A 16930-nucleotide genomic window follows, 5' to 3' on the forward strand; every position below is an offset into this window, starting at 1 on the left:
TAATCCTGTTCTACAGCCTTAGAAGAAGGAAATTCTGAAGAAACACTGAATTATTTTACATCAGTGAGTGCTAATGAGACATAGAGGCAGTAATTACAATAGTGGGGGTTTGATCTTAACCTTTCACAGTGATTGACAGCAGCCTGGTTACCATGGGGATATAATGAAACTGCAGACTGCCTTACATAATAGTATGGCTGTGTGAAAACACATCATGATGTTGCTGAGTTTTTACATGCATTGGTGTGTGTGTGTCTGTGTGTGTGCACACAGCGCCTGTTGTCTTTGATGATAATGAGAAACACTGACACAGGCTTTCAAGTGAGCTCCCAATGCCATCTCACACATTGTTTCTGCACAAGCATACTACGTGTGTGTGTGTGTAAATGCATGAATGCACGTGCATTCAAGACTGGTAAGACACCAACAATCCCAACTCTATGCCGTTTTAATGAAATTATCAAAAAAAACAGGAAATCAAAATATTTCATGCTATGTGATAACAAAATGTCATTTTGCTTACTGGCTATAATTGGCTGCTTTTTAATTAGAGATTACTGTTCAGTCATTTTACATTGTGCATAATGAAGTTTTACTTTAGCAAATACATAATGATAAGACCTACACATACAGAATAAGAACTGTATCAAATACATGAATATAATTAACATCACTCAAATCACTATAGTCTTGTATTTGTCTGTACAAATATAGTATAGTGGCAACGTCTTAGTTAAAACTTAAATTTACGCTTCTGATCTCTCCAGCAAAAAAGCTGCTCTAAAAGTCTGGATGTCATTGTGCACGTGATAAGAGAACAAATGGTCGAAGTAATTAACCTCAATGACTGACAAGAAATAACTCATAAATTACAACAAAGGCTTTAATGTTTAAGAAAATAAAGCTCAGGTAGCACTAGAAAGATTTTTTGTTTGAATGAGAGCTGAAGCGTGTAGCATCTCACTGGATATAATTAGTTACAGTTCTTTCCTGCTAATTAAACACCACGATGCCCTTCCAAGTACACCTAATTTACATGAAATTTACATATTCAAATTTTAATTACATCCTCTTAATAATAGCATTTGCAGGTTCATCTGTCATTTAAAGGAGGTCAGAGGTAGATGGGAGAGGTGGTATTTCTGTGCCTACATCCATGGCTGGACTAGCAAACAGGCAAAGTAAGGGGCCAACAAAGGCCCCTGGATTGTTGTGTGGCAATTAGTTTGTGGTATCTGTGTGGCAATTAGTTTGTGGTATCCTAGAGTTACTAAAAATTTATACTAAAAGTATCTTTGCACAAAGTCTTAATTTATGTGAAAGATATACGTGTAAGATGCACACAAAATCAAGACGTAATTAAATCACTGTATTACTATTTGATGCCAATACTGTCCTTTGTTGTGAAGAAAAAAGCATCATCAGTGCCAGAGGTTGGTGACAAATGTGACCAGATGCAGAAAAGGAAAACATTTGGTTTCATCCTGGACTTGATGTACCCGGTTTATGAGTGAAATTTAGGTACACTGATCTTTCACATTTTTGCATCAGAATTTCAGTTCATTGGTGTGCCAGAGCTTTTCCAGTCAACAGCTATTAAAGTAAATCTTTTTTCTTTTTTTTGTTAAATGTCTATGTTCACACACACAGAAACAGGTGAATAGTTTTTCAGTCCTTTTGGTAAGTGTACTCAGTCACCTGTTCCACTTTTTCTGCTGCTGAAATTGATGCCAATAGAACCAGCCCTTCAGTCAATACAAAGGATGAATAAACATTAATGAATGGTTCATCAATAGTTTAGAAGTCATACTGGCACATTATAAACCTGAAAGTGAAAAAATTCACCTGATGAAAATATTCAGGTATGACATCTGCTAACGATTAGCTGATGTAAAAATAACTGGATGAGACTGAGATGTCATGCAGTAAATCAGGAAATCAATGAATCCAGACACTTCCTTTCTATAAATGCTTTATTCAATATCATTTTCTGTGTGTATACAATGGATTAGACACAAACTGTACAGTGCAGACAAACTTTGTTTGCATATGTATGTAAAGGTAACTGTACATATACCGACAAGACAGAAAACTCGCCTTTAAAATTAGCACCAGTCGCATTTTGCTTTTGGTTCATCGCTGTCATGGTTTGCAAAAGCAACACAAAAAGGTGGTTATGGCTATGCTGTAAGTTTGCTTTATGCAAGCTCCATCTTTCCACTGTATGATGTTTGTTTGTTTTTTTTTTTATTCCAGACATGTAATTATATGCACAAGCTTGTTAGCGTTGAGTCAGGAACATCAAACTACATATCACAGACAAAACCTGGGCACTCTAGTCACTCATTAACTCGTATTTGTTAAGGGAAGAGTGCCATAAACTTGCTGGATTAAAAAGTAGGAAAAATCAGATGAGATTAAATATTGATGCTTTGCTAAAAATATTCCAGACAAGACATGCATTAATGTAACATAATTTTCATTCATTCTTGCTCCAGTATTGAAATGATGGATTATGCTTTAAAAGCAACATCTTGTTCCTGATCCCACAAGGCAGCAAGTGTATAACATTTAATGTATAAATATCAAAAGTCACTGTAGCAACTAAACCAATGCAAACCAGTATCAAAAATGAGCCAGTAGCAAAGCTTTACTGGTGCTAGCTGTAAATGTTTGTTTTGCTTTCATAACACATTTCCTACATTACCTCATGCATTAGCCCCCATCATCTTTCCTCTTTTAAAAACCATGCAACAAGTGGGAAACAGTCCAGAGAGTGGAGGAGGAGGAGGTGGGAATAAGTTCTGTGGCTGCATGATTACAAAACAAGCAGAGAGCGAAAGTTAGCATAGTTGCAGTGAACAGAAGATGAGGGATCAGAAGATAACTGAGAAGTAAAATAGAATGAGGAGTGTGTGTGAGATGAGAGTGTTCTGACAAAGAAACAGCTGGGAGGAGACCAAGTTTTCAGTCTCATTTCAGATTCAGATGTAATAAGGCAGTCTTTTGTAAGAGGAATAAAGTGAAACTACAAAAAGAAACGACAAAGAAAACCTGAGGGGGACAAGCTACATCATGAGAACAGTGCTAACCATTATATGTGTCTCTAAAGTGCATCTGCACAGCAGCGGTCAGCCTTTTTGTCCTACTGTGTCTAATCTTATGTCTATGTCTTGCCTTCTTTTAGAGCTACAGTTCATGCAGGACAAAGCAAGACAGCTACCTGCCATGACAGTATGAGTGGTACTTGCATGTGGAAATTAAAAGTAACCCATGTTGTTGTGATTGCTCACTTCTAATTAAATCAGCTGCTCTCTTCCTGTGTGCAACCTGTTGTTAGATATCTCATAATTGTAGCCTTGGTACCTGGCTAACCACCAGTGGAGAGGAATCTCTTGAGAGACTCTGACAGTAATTGTGCCTTCGTTGTTTGAACCAGGAACTGTGATTACCAGCGAGGAAACCCTATTATAGCAGTGTCTTTGGTCAGTATCCAGGAAACCAGGCCATTTTTCACTGGCCTGAGCCATCATTAATTCGTGCGCACGTGTCACAAATCTTCAATAGCTGCTTTCACAGGACGTGAAGCCCACTGCTAACCTAACAAGCTGGGCCTCTCAGAACAGAAGATGATTTGATGCCTTTGCTAAGTAGATATTACTCCTCTTCCAGCCGTGTAGAGCAAATTAGCTGCTTGATAATCTTTTAGTGAATAGCAGTTGCTGCCCTGAAGTCTTGTTCCCAAATGTATCCCCTAATGGCTGCTTAGTTAACAAAAAAAGAATTTCCTCCATACAGTCATTAAAATGGCTTTTAAGAAAACGTTGGCTTAGACACGGGCAGCAGACAGCACAGGATACATAAAAAAAAAAAATAAACAGGACGTTTACAGACCTGATTGTCAGGGTTTATTTTTTTTATCTTTATGCTAGTAATCCCTAGTGTGACACAACACATAGTCAATAAATGTTACATCCACATTTCTTTGACATGAGACAAGCACAACACTGGTTAAGAGAAACCTTCCTTATCAGCATCATCATCCCACTTCACTCTTAAAGTCGGATTGGACAGGACAGACCTAAAGTCGAGCGTCACGGCTCTGAGAATTTGTAAATTCTGATTAATTTTATTAATTAATTCTGCTGGGACTGAAAAAGGCTGAACATTTAGCATAAACGTAGAGCCACTCTGGATCTCACACCTTAGGCTTGGCTGGGGATGAGGGGCACTCACACAGCAGAAATCTACAGTACTACCTAGCAAAAATAACACTTTCTTATAACCCAACAGCAGCATCACATTTACTATTTGCAGATTTTCAGCATCAAGACACTTAAAATTTTCTCTCTTGAATCTGTTTTCCACACATATTTAGATTATATTCTAACTTAAATTATTTTTTTCTTTATAATCAGTATTCTTAAACGCTGGGCACATTAGACCGGTTGAGTCCACAAACATGAGCTGGTCAGCAACACATATTTGAACACAAAGACAAGAGCTAATTAAGAGAAGAGACAAATGCGGTGTATGTGAGGAAAAACTCTGAGATATGCCAATTAGAAACACTGTGAGCTGTCTATTATTTTCACCTCTCTCTTTCATTGCAGAGTGTATTCTCTGGACGACAACAGGACAGCAGTGTTGTTTCACCTGCTACACAAACACAGACCTGATGTTGGGGTGGGGGGATGCAGCTGATTTGTGCTAGTGCTCATTTGATGTCGGAACAAGTGTAAGGATTCATTATAAAGACTTCATTTTTTGTGAGTGGTTGCTTGGTCATGTTGCTTCTTTATCGTTTTGTTAATGCCAGTGTAGGTTATTCTCCTGCAAATGGGACAGTCTTTCAAAGATCTGATTAAAATGCATAGTGGTTATTATGCCCAAAAATGAATTCAAAGCAAAAAAGATGTGCACTTTCTGTTTCATTACTATATATTCATTTGCATGCATCTGCCTCACTGTCAATGACACTAATATGAAGTGCGGGATCACAGTATTAATATCTCCTCAAAGATATGAGTGACTACTGCTGTAACTCTTTGAGGAGTTAATTGCTGTCTAGTCTTGCTAACAAAGACAGCTGAGTAAACAGAAAGCTAGGTGTTGAACAGGATTCAAGTCCAGAACAGATTGGTGCCATGTTGACTGTCACAGTGAGAGGGTGAACCATGGAAATCTATTTGGTTTAATTTCATTTAATTTTCTGCTTTGTAGTTCTCCACGTTTCACACAAACCCATTTTTCAGTTTGATTTGATGACAGATTTATGCAACATTGCAATAAATGGGTGCTATTTGTTTTTGATAGTTTTAATTCTTTTCTATAGAAACCTCATTTCTAATACTTCTTAAGTAACCTAAACTGCTTTTAGAGGCCATTGTGCAGACTAATTTAAAGCCACTATGTGGAATTATTTCTTCCTTCTCTTTAGAGTTCATATTAGAAATAAGCTAATAGCCGAGTCTGGTACAATACATGTTAAAGTGTTTTTGTATATGGTCCTTGACAAATAAAACTAAACACTTCCCATCTTGTGTAAAAAAGCTACACTTATTCTGCGTGGAACATACATTTGGTTGGAGCTAACACCAAATCCACTTAGAATTTCAACATACTGACACTCATTTTTGAACCTAGTGGTGGACTGAAACAACATACCACGGACTTTAAGTACGGCTTTGAGGTAAAACTCAGAGAACTCTATTGTACTCTTTTTTCACAGCTATAGTACTGTTACTTTTCAGATTAAGATTTTACATTAAACACAGTTTAAGCTTTCTAAAAAGCACTGTTAAAGATTAGACCAGTGGCTCCCTTGCCATGTGTCAGACGTATGATGCTCAACAAGGTCCAGTTATGCAAAACTTCACAAAAATAGCAGTGATTAGCGAAAGATCCATAAAATTGTATTTGCGCAGAACTTTGCTTTTCTCTTCTTTCTTAGCTCACAAATCATGGCAGGACCCCCCTCATGTATCAGGTGACCCCTGTGTTGGGAACCACTGGACTAAACTTCCAAACTGTTAAAGTGAGTTAAATTAACCTCCATTACAATAAACTAAAGTTGTAAATGCAAATTGCTGAATCAGTATTAACCTAATAATGTAATAATACAACACTGAGAGGTGTGTCTGCAGAACAAGTTTGATACTTTAACTACATGTTGGAAATAATACTTGTACTTTTCTTATAAATGATTTTGGTAGTAATAGCATACTTTACATTAGTACTTCAGTACATTTAGTACTTTAGTAAAGAAACTGAAAACGTGCCCCACTGCCTGAGACCTGTGGCAAAGCAGTGGGACCTTACCTGGTCTGATTATACTGGATTCCCAGGAACTCAGTGGACCTGTGCATCTACCACAGTGTCTTTTTTTTAAAAGCACCACTGCGTAGAAAAGTTAGAAATGTTCAAATTCTACACATAGTGGCTTTAACATCATTTACCCTGTTCACTACTACCCTCATTCCTACCTTTATTTTCAAGTACTTGGGAAGGCACCAGAAATATAAAGTACTTCCTGGCTCCTCATGACTGAGAACACCATCAGACAATACCTGGCTACTCCCTGTAAACACTGACTGCTACCATGCTGCTTGTACACCAGTGTGCCTCCTATACTCGCCATGTTGCTACAAACAGGGAATTTGTGTAAATTATACTAGTTTCAGCACTCTGATTTGAGCAATTTGATTCTAAAACTCTCCATTCGACAGATCTCCTCCTCTCCTGAGCTACACTTGTTTCAGCGATGTGGAAATCATAGCAGTCATAGTAAAACAGAAAAAAACTGACAGACAGCGGTAGAAACTAAAATCTCTTTTGTCTGTACAACAATGTAGCTCAATAATCACCAGTGCTTTGTGTGTACAGAATAATAAACCACCTAACAAATATATAATAAAGGAAGGCTGAAAAGACGAACACGCTTTAAGCTATGTGTAGTTAAATAAGAATTCTCTTTATAACAGATATATAATACGTGATCAAAATTAGAGAGATCAATAGGTGTATTTACCTTTCATGAAATACACAGGGGCATTTAAGAGTACATGCCATTTTAAGCATAATACAGAATGTTCTGTGCCAAATCTTAATTGATCGATGACTAAGCATCCTCTAAATCATTAGGGTCTGGTGTTTCAAGTGTTCTGTTTGCTCTGTGTTTGCTGATGTTTTTAATCTGTTCCTTATTTACTCAAAGATCGAATCCAAGTAATCGATTTTGAGTGGGGGTTGTGTGTGTGTGTGTGCACCTGGAATCACCAGTGAGCAAGCATACCTGGCAACAGAAAACAGGACTATCAGGAGAGGAAAAAGGGGCCTCATTCTTACAGATTGTCACAGAAAAATACCGGCGAAGACACAACATGTTTTATCAGTTTTTTGTTTGATTTGTTTAGATTGTTAAGAAATCATTTTGTCTCCCATATGAGGAACATGTCACTGCTCCAAAAATCTGGTTGGCACTGGTCGGTCTTCATTTTCCTTTTCCCCCGCCACCAGCCGAAGCTCTCTGTCCCTCCACCCCTACCCCACAGCACTTGTTCCATCCGTGAGGAGTATGGCCGCACTGCTGACCAGTCAGAATTTGAGCTGTTGTTTGTTTTGTTACCTTTTGTTTTGTTTTTGAGAGCGCAGCAGTGGGATGAGTCTCTGGCTTTTCCTGGCCTCTGGTCAGCCAGGGGAGGGTAAAAGGGTGGGCAGGGTTATGTCTCTTCCTTGTCGGGTTTGTTGACTGGTTTGCCGCCATTCATGACCACCGGTTCGCTGGTTGTGCTTTTGGACGGCGGACCCCCGGCGAGTTTAGGCACCGCCTCCCCTACATCATGCAACGAAGGCTCTCGGTACATTGCAACTAGGTTAGTGGAGGAAGAAAAGAAAGTAGAGAGTAAGGAAAACAAGCAACAAAGAGGAGAGAGATGATAGAAAGAGGAAGAAAGAGAAGAGAAGCAAAATGGTGAAAGTGAAATACAGGAGAAGGGGGAAAAAAGGGAAATTAGTTTTAAAAAAATGTATACACTCATGAAAGACTATAATTAAAAGAAACTAAGACAGGAAACATTCTAACAATATTTGAAATAAAAAAAACCATCCACTTTGAAAGAATAATTTTAAAATCAGGTTTGTGTGTGTATGAATGTGTAGTATGTTACCTTCTATAGGTTTAGGCAGAAAATGTGCAGCTGGTTTGGTCTTTTTGACCCTGTTGCCTTTCATGGCCTGTCCCTCTTTATTGAGGCCCAGAAACCAGGCCCGCCCTGACTCTTTCTGCCTGTAGAGCATCGAGCTATAGATCACATAGTAGTTCTCAAACACCGACTCCTTGAACTTACACTCAGCTGTAAACAGTTCCTGAGGGGACACAAGGAGACACAAAGACATTTTAGCCATAATATTTTACTATAGTAGCACTATGGACATGTCTCATGTGTGACGCGCATACCACTGTTAATACTATTACTCACTGTCCTGTTTTAGCTGAAATACTTAACCCATGTTATGTATTAAGTATTAAACTAATGTTAAGTATTACATTTTTCTTCACTGTCGTAATGAACACTGAACTGTGCTCAAACACTATTTAGATCATCATGAGAAAGTGATGGAATTGTCACAACTATATTATCACCACACATCATCGGACCAGTGAGACAAAACATGTTAATGACTTCAAAATGACTATAAAATATATTACAATGAATAAATCCTCTCACATAAAATGGGAGTGATTTGTCTGTTCTGACAACTGATATAAAACATAATGAATTTCTGTTGACCAGTCACACACAGGGAGGTGCAGCACAGCACGGTGAAAGATGTATTGCCCTAACCCATGTCATTTCCCCAAGCACTCTCTCTGTATGTACACAACAACAAACTAAACAGATAAAAAAGCAGATTGATTCTAGTAACACAACGCCCTCCCCACCCACATCAGCTCTGCCACTCTGTGTCAAAACTCCTTTCCATGGGTGCCGGCGCCTCCAGCGGAGCATATTTCAGCACAGAAACAAGGTGTTATTCTTACTGGGAGAAAAATCGTGTCTCCCTGGTGTCCGCTTGCACTGAGCCACAGCAGGTATAATAGGCAACCTGACATAAAACATTTATCTTTTGGGGAGGTCAGAATCCAGGCAGTTTGAGCGGTGAAGCTATAAAATTTGAGATTGCATATCAGAAAACTGCATTTTCTCAAGCAATAAACAGGCCTATATAGATCTAAAAGCTAAAGACAATCATACATAATTTCTAATAGGAGGTTTTCACTCTTTTCTTATAGCATTATATATAATGTGAAAGCACTACAAGATCCATCCTGGGTAGCAAGCTTTACTATTAGGTGTAGCTAATGATTATCACCTAATCTTCTTTTCATAATTAAGTAATCATTTAGCAAATAAAATGTCAGAAAATGGTGAAAAATCTTCAAAAGCCAAAAGGTGACATTTTTAAATTGATTCTCGTCCAAATAACAATCAATATTTTTGCAGTGTTGCGTTATGATTTTTCAAAATTGTTGTTTGACATTGAAGCTATCTATATTTTAAGTGTTTTCATAAAGCCTTCGTGGGAGAGGTAGTCAACAAGGCAGAACCCAGGAGACATTCAATTCTTTTTCAAACATTACACTAAAAGGGACAAATACAACACTAGGATTACATGGTAACATATAAAAGCAACAGCCATTAATCACAGTAAGGCATATTAATTCAAAAAAAATACTTCATTTACAATAGCAATATTTCACCTGCACATGTATATAAGGAAAGATATAGAAAATACCTCTATAAGATCTATGCAATACGTAAGTGTCTTTGAATTTGATCACTGGTTTTGAAACTTAAATCAACTGGTTGCTTGACCAATTCAGAGAAGGGGAACATACTGAAAATACAACTTCAAACATATAACTTTATAAAGTAATTATGTCAAAAGCTTTGTAGAACTGAGGCAAACTGGTGAGATGTGGATAGTTCTTTGTGGGTTTGTCACTATGAGTAGCACCGTACCCTTTACATTGATCTATTGTTCATACAAAAATATTGACTAATACACATTTAACTCACCAAATTTTAATCTCTATTATAATTTATTTTGTTTCCCCTTGTAGAATCGTCCTTGGGGGCAACATTTTTATGAAACACAAATTTCATAAAGGAGCTCATGGTCATTTAGCATACAACAATGTACACGTTTTATCATTGAGACCTGTGCTGAGGAAATGAAAAAACACTGTTAATAATCTATGCTTCATATTGCTGAGGATGCTCCTGCCAAACCAAACAATCACCCCCATGGTCCCCAGACCCCAGACTGGGAAGTGTTTGTCTAGATCGTCTCTTATTGGTTGTTGTGGGCCTCTTGCCAGAGCCACAGACACATTGTCATTCAGCTCAGGTCTGCCGGTCCGAGTCTCATAGCAACATGAGGAAGAGAGGCGACACTGTAGCCGTGGCAACCAACCAGCGCTGAGAGGGAGGGGTCAGTGGGTGGGGAGTAATGGAGGGGGGGCACACACGCACAAACACTTACATTGGTGATGTGACATAATGTGCTATACCACCTCCACTCATGCTAACACAGGAGGACACTGATTAAAGACAGGGCTGGGTGGTACCAATACACAGCTGCAAAGGACCAGACACTGGCACCCACACAAACACACACTTGTGGCTGCAGGGGACAAACGGAGGGAGGTGCAGGAGGGCTTGTTGAGATATGAAATGTGACTAAATGATTGGTTGGTAACAAAACAAGACAGGCAATAATGAATGAATGCTATATTTATTGGCTATGTCAGTGACATACACAAACAGACTGTTATAAATCAAATGTTCTCCTTTGGTAACCATGGCTTTGCTTCATATTAACACGGTGTTTTTTTGTCTTTAGAGCTGGATTAAATTAATAATATACATTTAGTGTCGACCTGCCCCCAAGATTCATTATTCATTTGTTAAGGAGGATGATCTTTGCTGGTATGCAGAGAGCAGAGCCAGACACTTATTAATGTTGGTCAGGAAGGTCATACATCATTGAATGCTGCTTTTAAAATAAAACATGTTGGATGTCTTGCCTGAGCAGCAACATTTCTGAATTTTCAGAGAAAGAGTGAACTGAAGAATTACTTCAGATGAAATCCTCACAGCCTTACAGGTGAGTCATTTTAACAGCACTGCCTGCCTGAATGTGTTTCTGCCGTCATTTCTAAATAGCTATGTTCACAAGCTGCCTACAGGAAGAAGAGAGGGAGAAAGAATGAATGAAAGAAAAGGAGGGGTGGAGGCGGGGGGGTTGGAAATTGGGACATGAAGGAGAGGAGACCGAATAAATCACCCAGTGAGGAGGACGACGCCTCCTGATTGGAAAAACAGCAGGGGATTCTCGCTCTCTTTCTCTTATCTTTGAGTTTCTCTCATCGCTGTCATTTCTATGTGCTTTGCAGAGATTTAGTGGAAGTGAACACACTGAACATGCATGCACATTGTCATCCTTTGAATTACATGCACACAAATACATGCATGTATGCTATGGTATGTGTTTCAGACAGAAAAGAGCCTATTACCATGTTAAACATACTGCTCAGAAACAGACTAAATTGATACAGGCAGCTCTTTTCCCTCGCCCATTAGAGATCTAAAAATAAAGAATTCAAAAACAGTGGGAAAAGCAATCTCAACTCTTGGCACAGAACAAGGCTGCACTAATAACAAAACTTGAGAACTGGCTGCCCAGCGCTACCTCAGCTTGACTGTTGGCCACTGGGAGCCTCCCAGATGAAGCACATTCATAATGCAACAGTAAACTATTGAAAATAATTCTGGTTTGAGCGAATTTTCAATTTGTAATTTACTTCAGCTTTCAATCCAGAAACATATTAAAGGGAACTGGACAAATGGCATCAAATACATGCTGGGCAGAGGGTTCAGGCTGGTGACTCCTGCAGCCAGAGGCAGCTGCTGAATGACTGTGAGGCCAAAAGTTCCTGATGTTTTCTATTCCAGTGGAGATTATTGATTGATGAATGACACAATCTCCTATTGAATAACACATTTAACAGAGCCAGATCTACTTACTGCAATTTACCTTCTCAAAAACAGTGAATTGAAAAGGCTATAAAATATGATCTACTACTTATTATTACTCTATACTAAGGAAATGAAAGAAAGCCAACACAATTAATCTGAGGTACATATGAAAGCATGATATCGTCTGAATCAGTGATGGTGGAAGTGAAATCTGATGATGAACTATCCATCAGTCCATCCATACAGTGGGACTATTGCACTCTCATACACAAGTTTAATTTAACTGAGGCATTATAGGGCAGCTTCACATGGTCCCTAATGTCTAACAAATCCTCAAAAATAAGTAATTTGTGCAAAACGACCCATATGAATATCTTCTATCTATTATCAGGACAATGTTTTTGGACAGTGGTTCCAAAATCATTATGTATGACCTTCAATCACAACTTTAAAGTTTTATTATCCATAAAGGTGAGAGGCATCGTTCAGATTTATTCCTCCTCATTTAAAAGTGGGGGTGCAGTTCTTCTACTTGTAACATTACTTAATGCGACTAAACTCAAGGAAGTTGTTTTTCCCCCAGTGTGTAAGTATATATGTGTGTGCATGATCTCATGTCTGTTTGTGTGCACTGCTCAGTGAGTGGGTGTGTTTGTTTCCAACACCAGTTATTATCACAGCACTAATTACCCAGGGGAATTGTGGGTAAACAAATCATTCTAAAGAAAAGAAGCCCACAGAGAAGAAGGAAGAGGAGGAGTGGAAAGAAAAGTGTTAGAACATGAAAACAAAGGAGTGAAGAGTGTGGTTAGAAAGGAGATATGAAAGCATGCCCTCCATCCCAGACCTACTAAATCCAAGCATTAATCTGACTCCGATCCCAATCACACAGTGTAACAAACATCAGAGTTTCTGAAACATTTCAGATCTGCTCACCTGATCCAATGACTCCATAATGATATTGTGTGGCTGAAGTGTGTTAGAGCTGCATCAACAACTAAGAGCACCAATACTACTCAACTGGTTGAGGCACACAGAAACACTAGATTAGATTAGGAAAAAGTCTTCTGTAAAATATTGAAACTGTTAATATTTTTGATTTTATGCCCTTAACCAAAATTTATGATAAATAGCCAAATTGAGATTTAATGTCATACTCAAGATTACATGGCTGGATATGTAAATGGTCCTCTGCTGCAAAAGAATTCACCATTAATTCATATTATGATACATAAAAACTCATGCAAGGGTCTGTTGATCCGGGTACTGGTGAGATAATGAAATACGATCTATAAAGCCACTGTAAGTAATAGATGAATGAATTTGGAATGGGGGCTTATAATACTGTGATGAAGAGTTTTACAATTCTGGAATTTTTTCATATTATTCTCACTCTCCATTGCAGTGCACAGAAGAATTCATCTTTCAGTTCATAGTTTACAAAACACAAACAGTAAATTGGCTCGGGTCTGACTGTGTTCAGGTCTGCTTCAGATCAGGTCTCTTTTTTTGAAAATTAATGTAATGTAATGTGTTTGATTGCCTTATGTATTTTCAGGTATTGCTAATGACAGTTCACAAATGGATCTCTGAACTGCTAAACAAAAGGTGCTGACTCTAATGTATTGAAGGAAGTCTGAGAAACTGGCTGCAAACTTCACCAGTGGGGAACAGTTCTGTCCAAATGTTTAGACCTGCTGTTTGAGTCTGATGTCTGACCTATGGTACTTTAATGCCAGAATTCAGTGCATCATGTCTGAAGAAGCTCCACAGCTCTTTAGTAACTAATTCATTCTCTAGCCGCCAGAAAATGAGTGTATTTACTTGTGCGTGTGTCATGACTCAGCGGACTAACATTTTTTTCTATCTGCCTCCCCTTTTCCTTCTCATCTTTCTGGATGGAGGCATCACAGAATTTAGTCTGAGTGCTGTACTGACTGTGCTATGAATGGACAACACACCTAAGTACAAAGATTTCAGTCAAACACAGGCATACCAAACACACATCCATATTTTAATCTAAAAAAAGCTCTGAAAAAGAGAAAAAAATTGACAAGTAGAGAAGATGAAAAGAAAATGGAAGCACAGATCCACTACACAGAAACGAATTCTGTGAGAAAGGTCTCTCCATGTAGTTTTGTTAACATTGTAATTATCAGTCAAAGAACTGTTAAGAACTCAGCAACTGTTCTGATACTTACATTTATCTGGATTTACCATTTTTCAAAAAAGACACCATATTTATTAATAAGAATGAAATGATTTCTAAAAATAACCTTTTAAAGGAACATTTCTATTTTTCTTTAGAACAACGTTTTTCAACGAAGGACCACATTTGGCCACATCTTACTGACTGACCACTATAGTAATTCACAATGTTTCTGTAACTTGAAGATACCTGTACTTAAAGTGGAGGGGGAGAATTTAAGTATCAGCAAAGAAACAGGAGGAGTAACAAGAGGATGAAAGAGATGGATGGAGGGTGGCCTTGAATTGATTGTGTTTGGACTCCCAGGACCTCTCCAGCAGACAGACTGGGGCTTTAACTGTCTGATTCACAGGAGCTGGCATGAAGGAATACATTTACATTTCTAATCTTAGCTGGTGGACAGTCAGCACAATTCAAATTTTAAAAACAAGCAGATTTTAGAGAGCCACCCCTATACAGGAGCCCCGGTCATGATTTAGATACACCTAGATCATGGTCAGGATCATGGTCTCATGACCACACTGGTACATAAACAGTTTACAAAAAGTACTTTTGATTTAAATGTTCCTGTTATTCTTAACAGGAAAGTTTTTTTTGTAAATAATGTATTTATATGTACACCATTTTATTCTTAGCATAATATTATCTTTCTATCTTATAGGTATGGCTGAGTGGCAGTTATAGTGATGTGTTACAGGGAACGTGTGATCATTTTACTAAAAAAGTCAATTTCCTCTTTCGCCTCTCAGTTGACACCTATACCTACCCAACAACCCTCATACACACACACATACTCAACATGTGTAATATACACACTTTTGCACAGGAACACACTCTCATCACTCCTAGTCTCACACACAAACACACACAGAGTCCCAAACTAATCAGCACATTTTTTCCCACTTTCCCCAGCATGCTCCATAATTATCACGTAGCAGCTCATTGCACACTGTACCATCTGTTAGCCGCAGCCACACACACTCAAACCCAGACATGCACATATACCACACATACATACATGCACAACCAGGCACTGCCAGATGCTGGATATCTCAGATTAATAAGACAGTCCTACCATGTATAACTAAGTTTGCAACATATCACTAACAACTTGCAATAAGAAGATAAAAAACTCTTGCTGAAAGCAGAGCAGCCCAAATTTAGGACCAAGCTTAAACTAAACTTAACTAGCTCTATGGCACAGACAATGCATCATGCAAGGAAATAAAATTTAAATTGTTGAGAAAGAGGTTAACAATATATATAAAACACTGATATCGTAGTAATAATTCCAGAATGATCATTATCTTGCAATATTGACAAACGCATAATAAATGCATGGCAAATACTTCTGACAAATATTACTGTTTCCTCCAATAAAATATGTCTCCAGTTGTAAAACAATTAGTTTATCTGGTTTTTAGTTTCTCAAGTGTGATTATTTGATGCTTTTATTGGTTCATATTATTGAATGTCTCCTGATTTTCATGCAATTTAAAACTGCCACCTTGAGCAGTGGAGAACTGTGATGTGCATTTTCTCTCTCTTCTGAATAAAATGAATGAAACATCCTTCAATAATAAGCATAATTACTAGTTGAAGCCTTATCATTCTCCAAACTATTTAAGATCTCATACTGTGTCATATTTTAAGATTCACCTTGTTAATATTCATGGGGGGATGAGAAATGTGAGCTCTGACATCTCAAAAATGAGAATGCAGTTACGCATTTGCCCCACAAATTACTCATGACCTTTTCATGCAAAATATATTCAGTATTCTGTACACAATGTTCTGATTATAATTATTACAGTGCAGTCACAGAGTGTTCTTACTAAATGATTTCTGTTTTTACAGGAATGTCAAGCTATTTGTTTGTACTTGTACAGTAAGTGCTCAGTCCTTTAGTTCAGGCCATCTGAGCAGCTGAGAATGCTTCAGTTGCCATCAGGACAGAAGAAAACTTAGCCCAAACTAACGACAAGAAACAAACAAAATAAACTGCAAGATTAAGTGACAAGGAGACGCATTAACATCTACTACCCAACATATTGTAACATAAATATTCTTCTAAGGTCAAAACACTGAACAAATGATCTCCCTTGAACTTGTTATAACAAAGTTTGCTGACAACTGTATTATGTTTAGTAGAAGTTACATGAACTCTAATCTGATTTGTATCGACTTCCTGGCATCTCCACAATAACTAATCTGGCAGAATGAAAGATTATCCAAACAGCATCCAATAAACGAGCTGTCTAGCCAGCCAACCTGAGCCAGCAATTACTAAAATACATAAAGGTGAACGTCACTGCTCCAGTTCGTACCTGGATAAAAGAAATATAGCACTCATATACACTCATAGTTAATGGGTATCACCTGAGGTGCAGGCACCATCCTTTCTGCACCCTACAACACACTTCACCTGCCAGGACCTTTGCAACAGCCAATTCAACAATGTGTTGACATTGTGATAAATCAGAACTACTGTATGTAATTCATATATTTATTTTCATGTAGCTGTCTGCATATCAGTCACTGCTGGAATATGATCAAACATTCTCACTTTCGCTCCACGCAGCTTTAGAGGGGATTTCTGCTCTGTATGTGTGTGAAGGGGGGGACTCCCCCTCTTCAATTATTTACAGGAAGCCCTCATACATCTGCGACTCTCAGC

At 38.1% G+C, this 16930-nt stretch overlaps 1 protein-coding gene across 5 annotated transcripts in view; it reads right to left on the reverse strand.

Moving 5' to 3' along the window:
* LOC113127186 (fibroblast growth factor 14-like) overlaps positions 1 to 16930 on the reverse strand; it is a 73651-nt gene that overhangs the window by 17580 nt on the left and 39141 nt on the right. For 4 of the 5 annotated variants that reach the window (XR_003295392.1, XR_004463196.1, XR_003295393.1 and 1 more), the window contains 2 exons: positions 8169 to 8367; positions 7628 to 7870 (listed from right to left, as the gene is read on the reverse strand). Coding sequence is in view for 1 of the 5 variants with exons in the window: in XM_026301558.1 (XP_026157343.1) it covers positions 7722 to 7870; positions 8169 to 8367 (348 nt within the window). In the remaining 4 variants the exon portion in view is untranslated. Of the gene's footprint in view, positions 1 to 1955; positions 7871 to 8168; positions 8368 to 16930 lie in introns of those variants that run through there. The other variant, XM_026301558.1, reaches the window with a different exon arrangement.

The sequence above is a fragment of the Mastacembelus armatus genome, chromosome 2 (genome assembly GCF_900324485.2).
Source record: "Mastacembelus armatus chromosome 2, fMasArm1.2, whole genome shotgun sequence".
Lineage (NCBI taxonomy): Eukaryota > Metazoa > Chordata > Actinopteri > Synbranchiformes > Mastacembelidae > Mastacembelus > Mastacembelus armatus.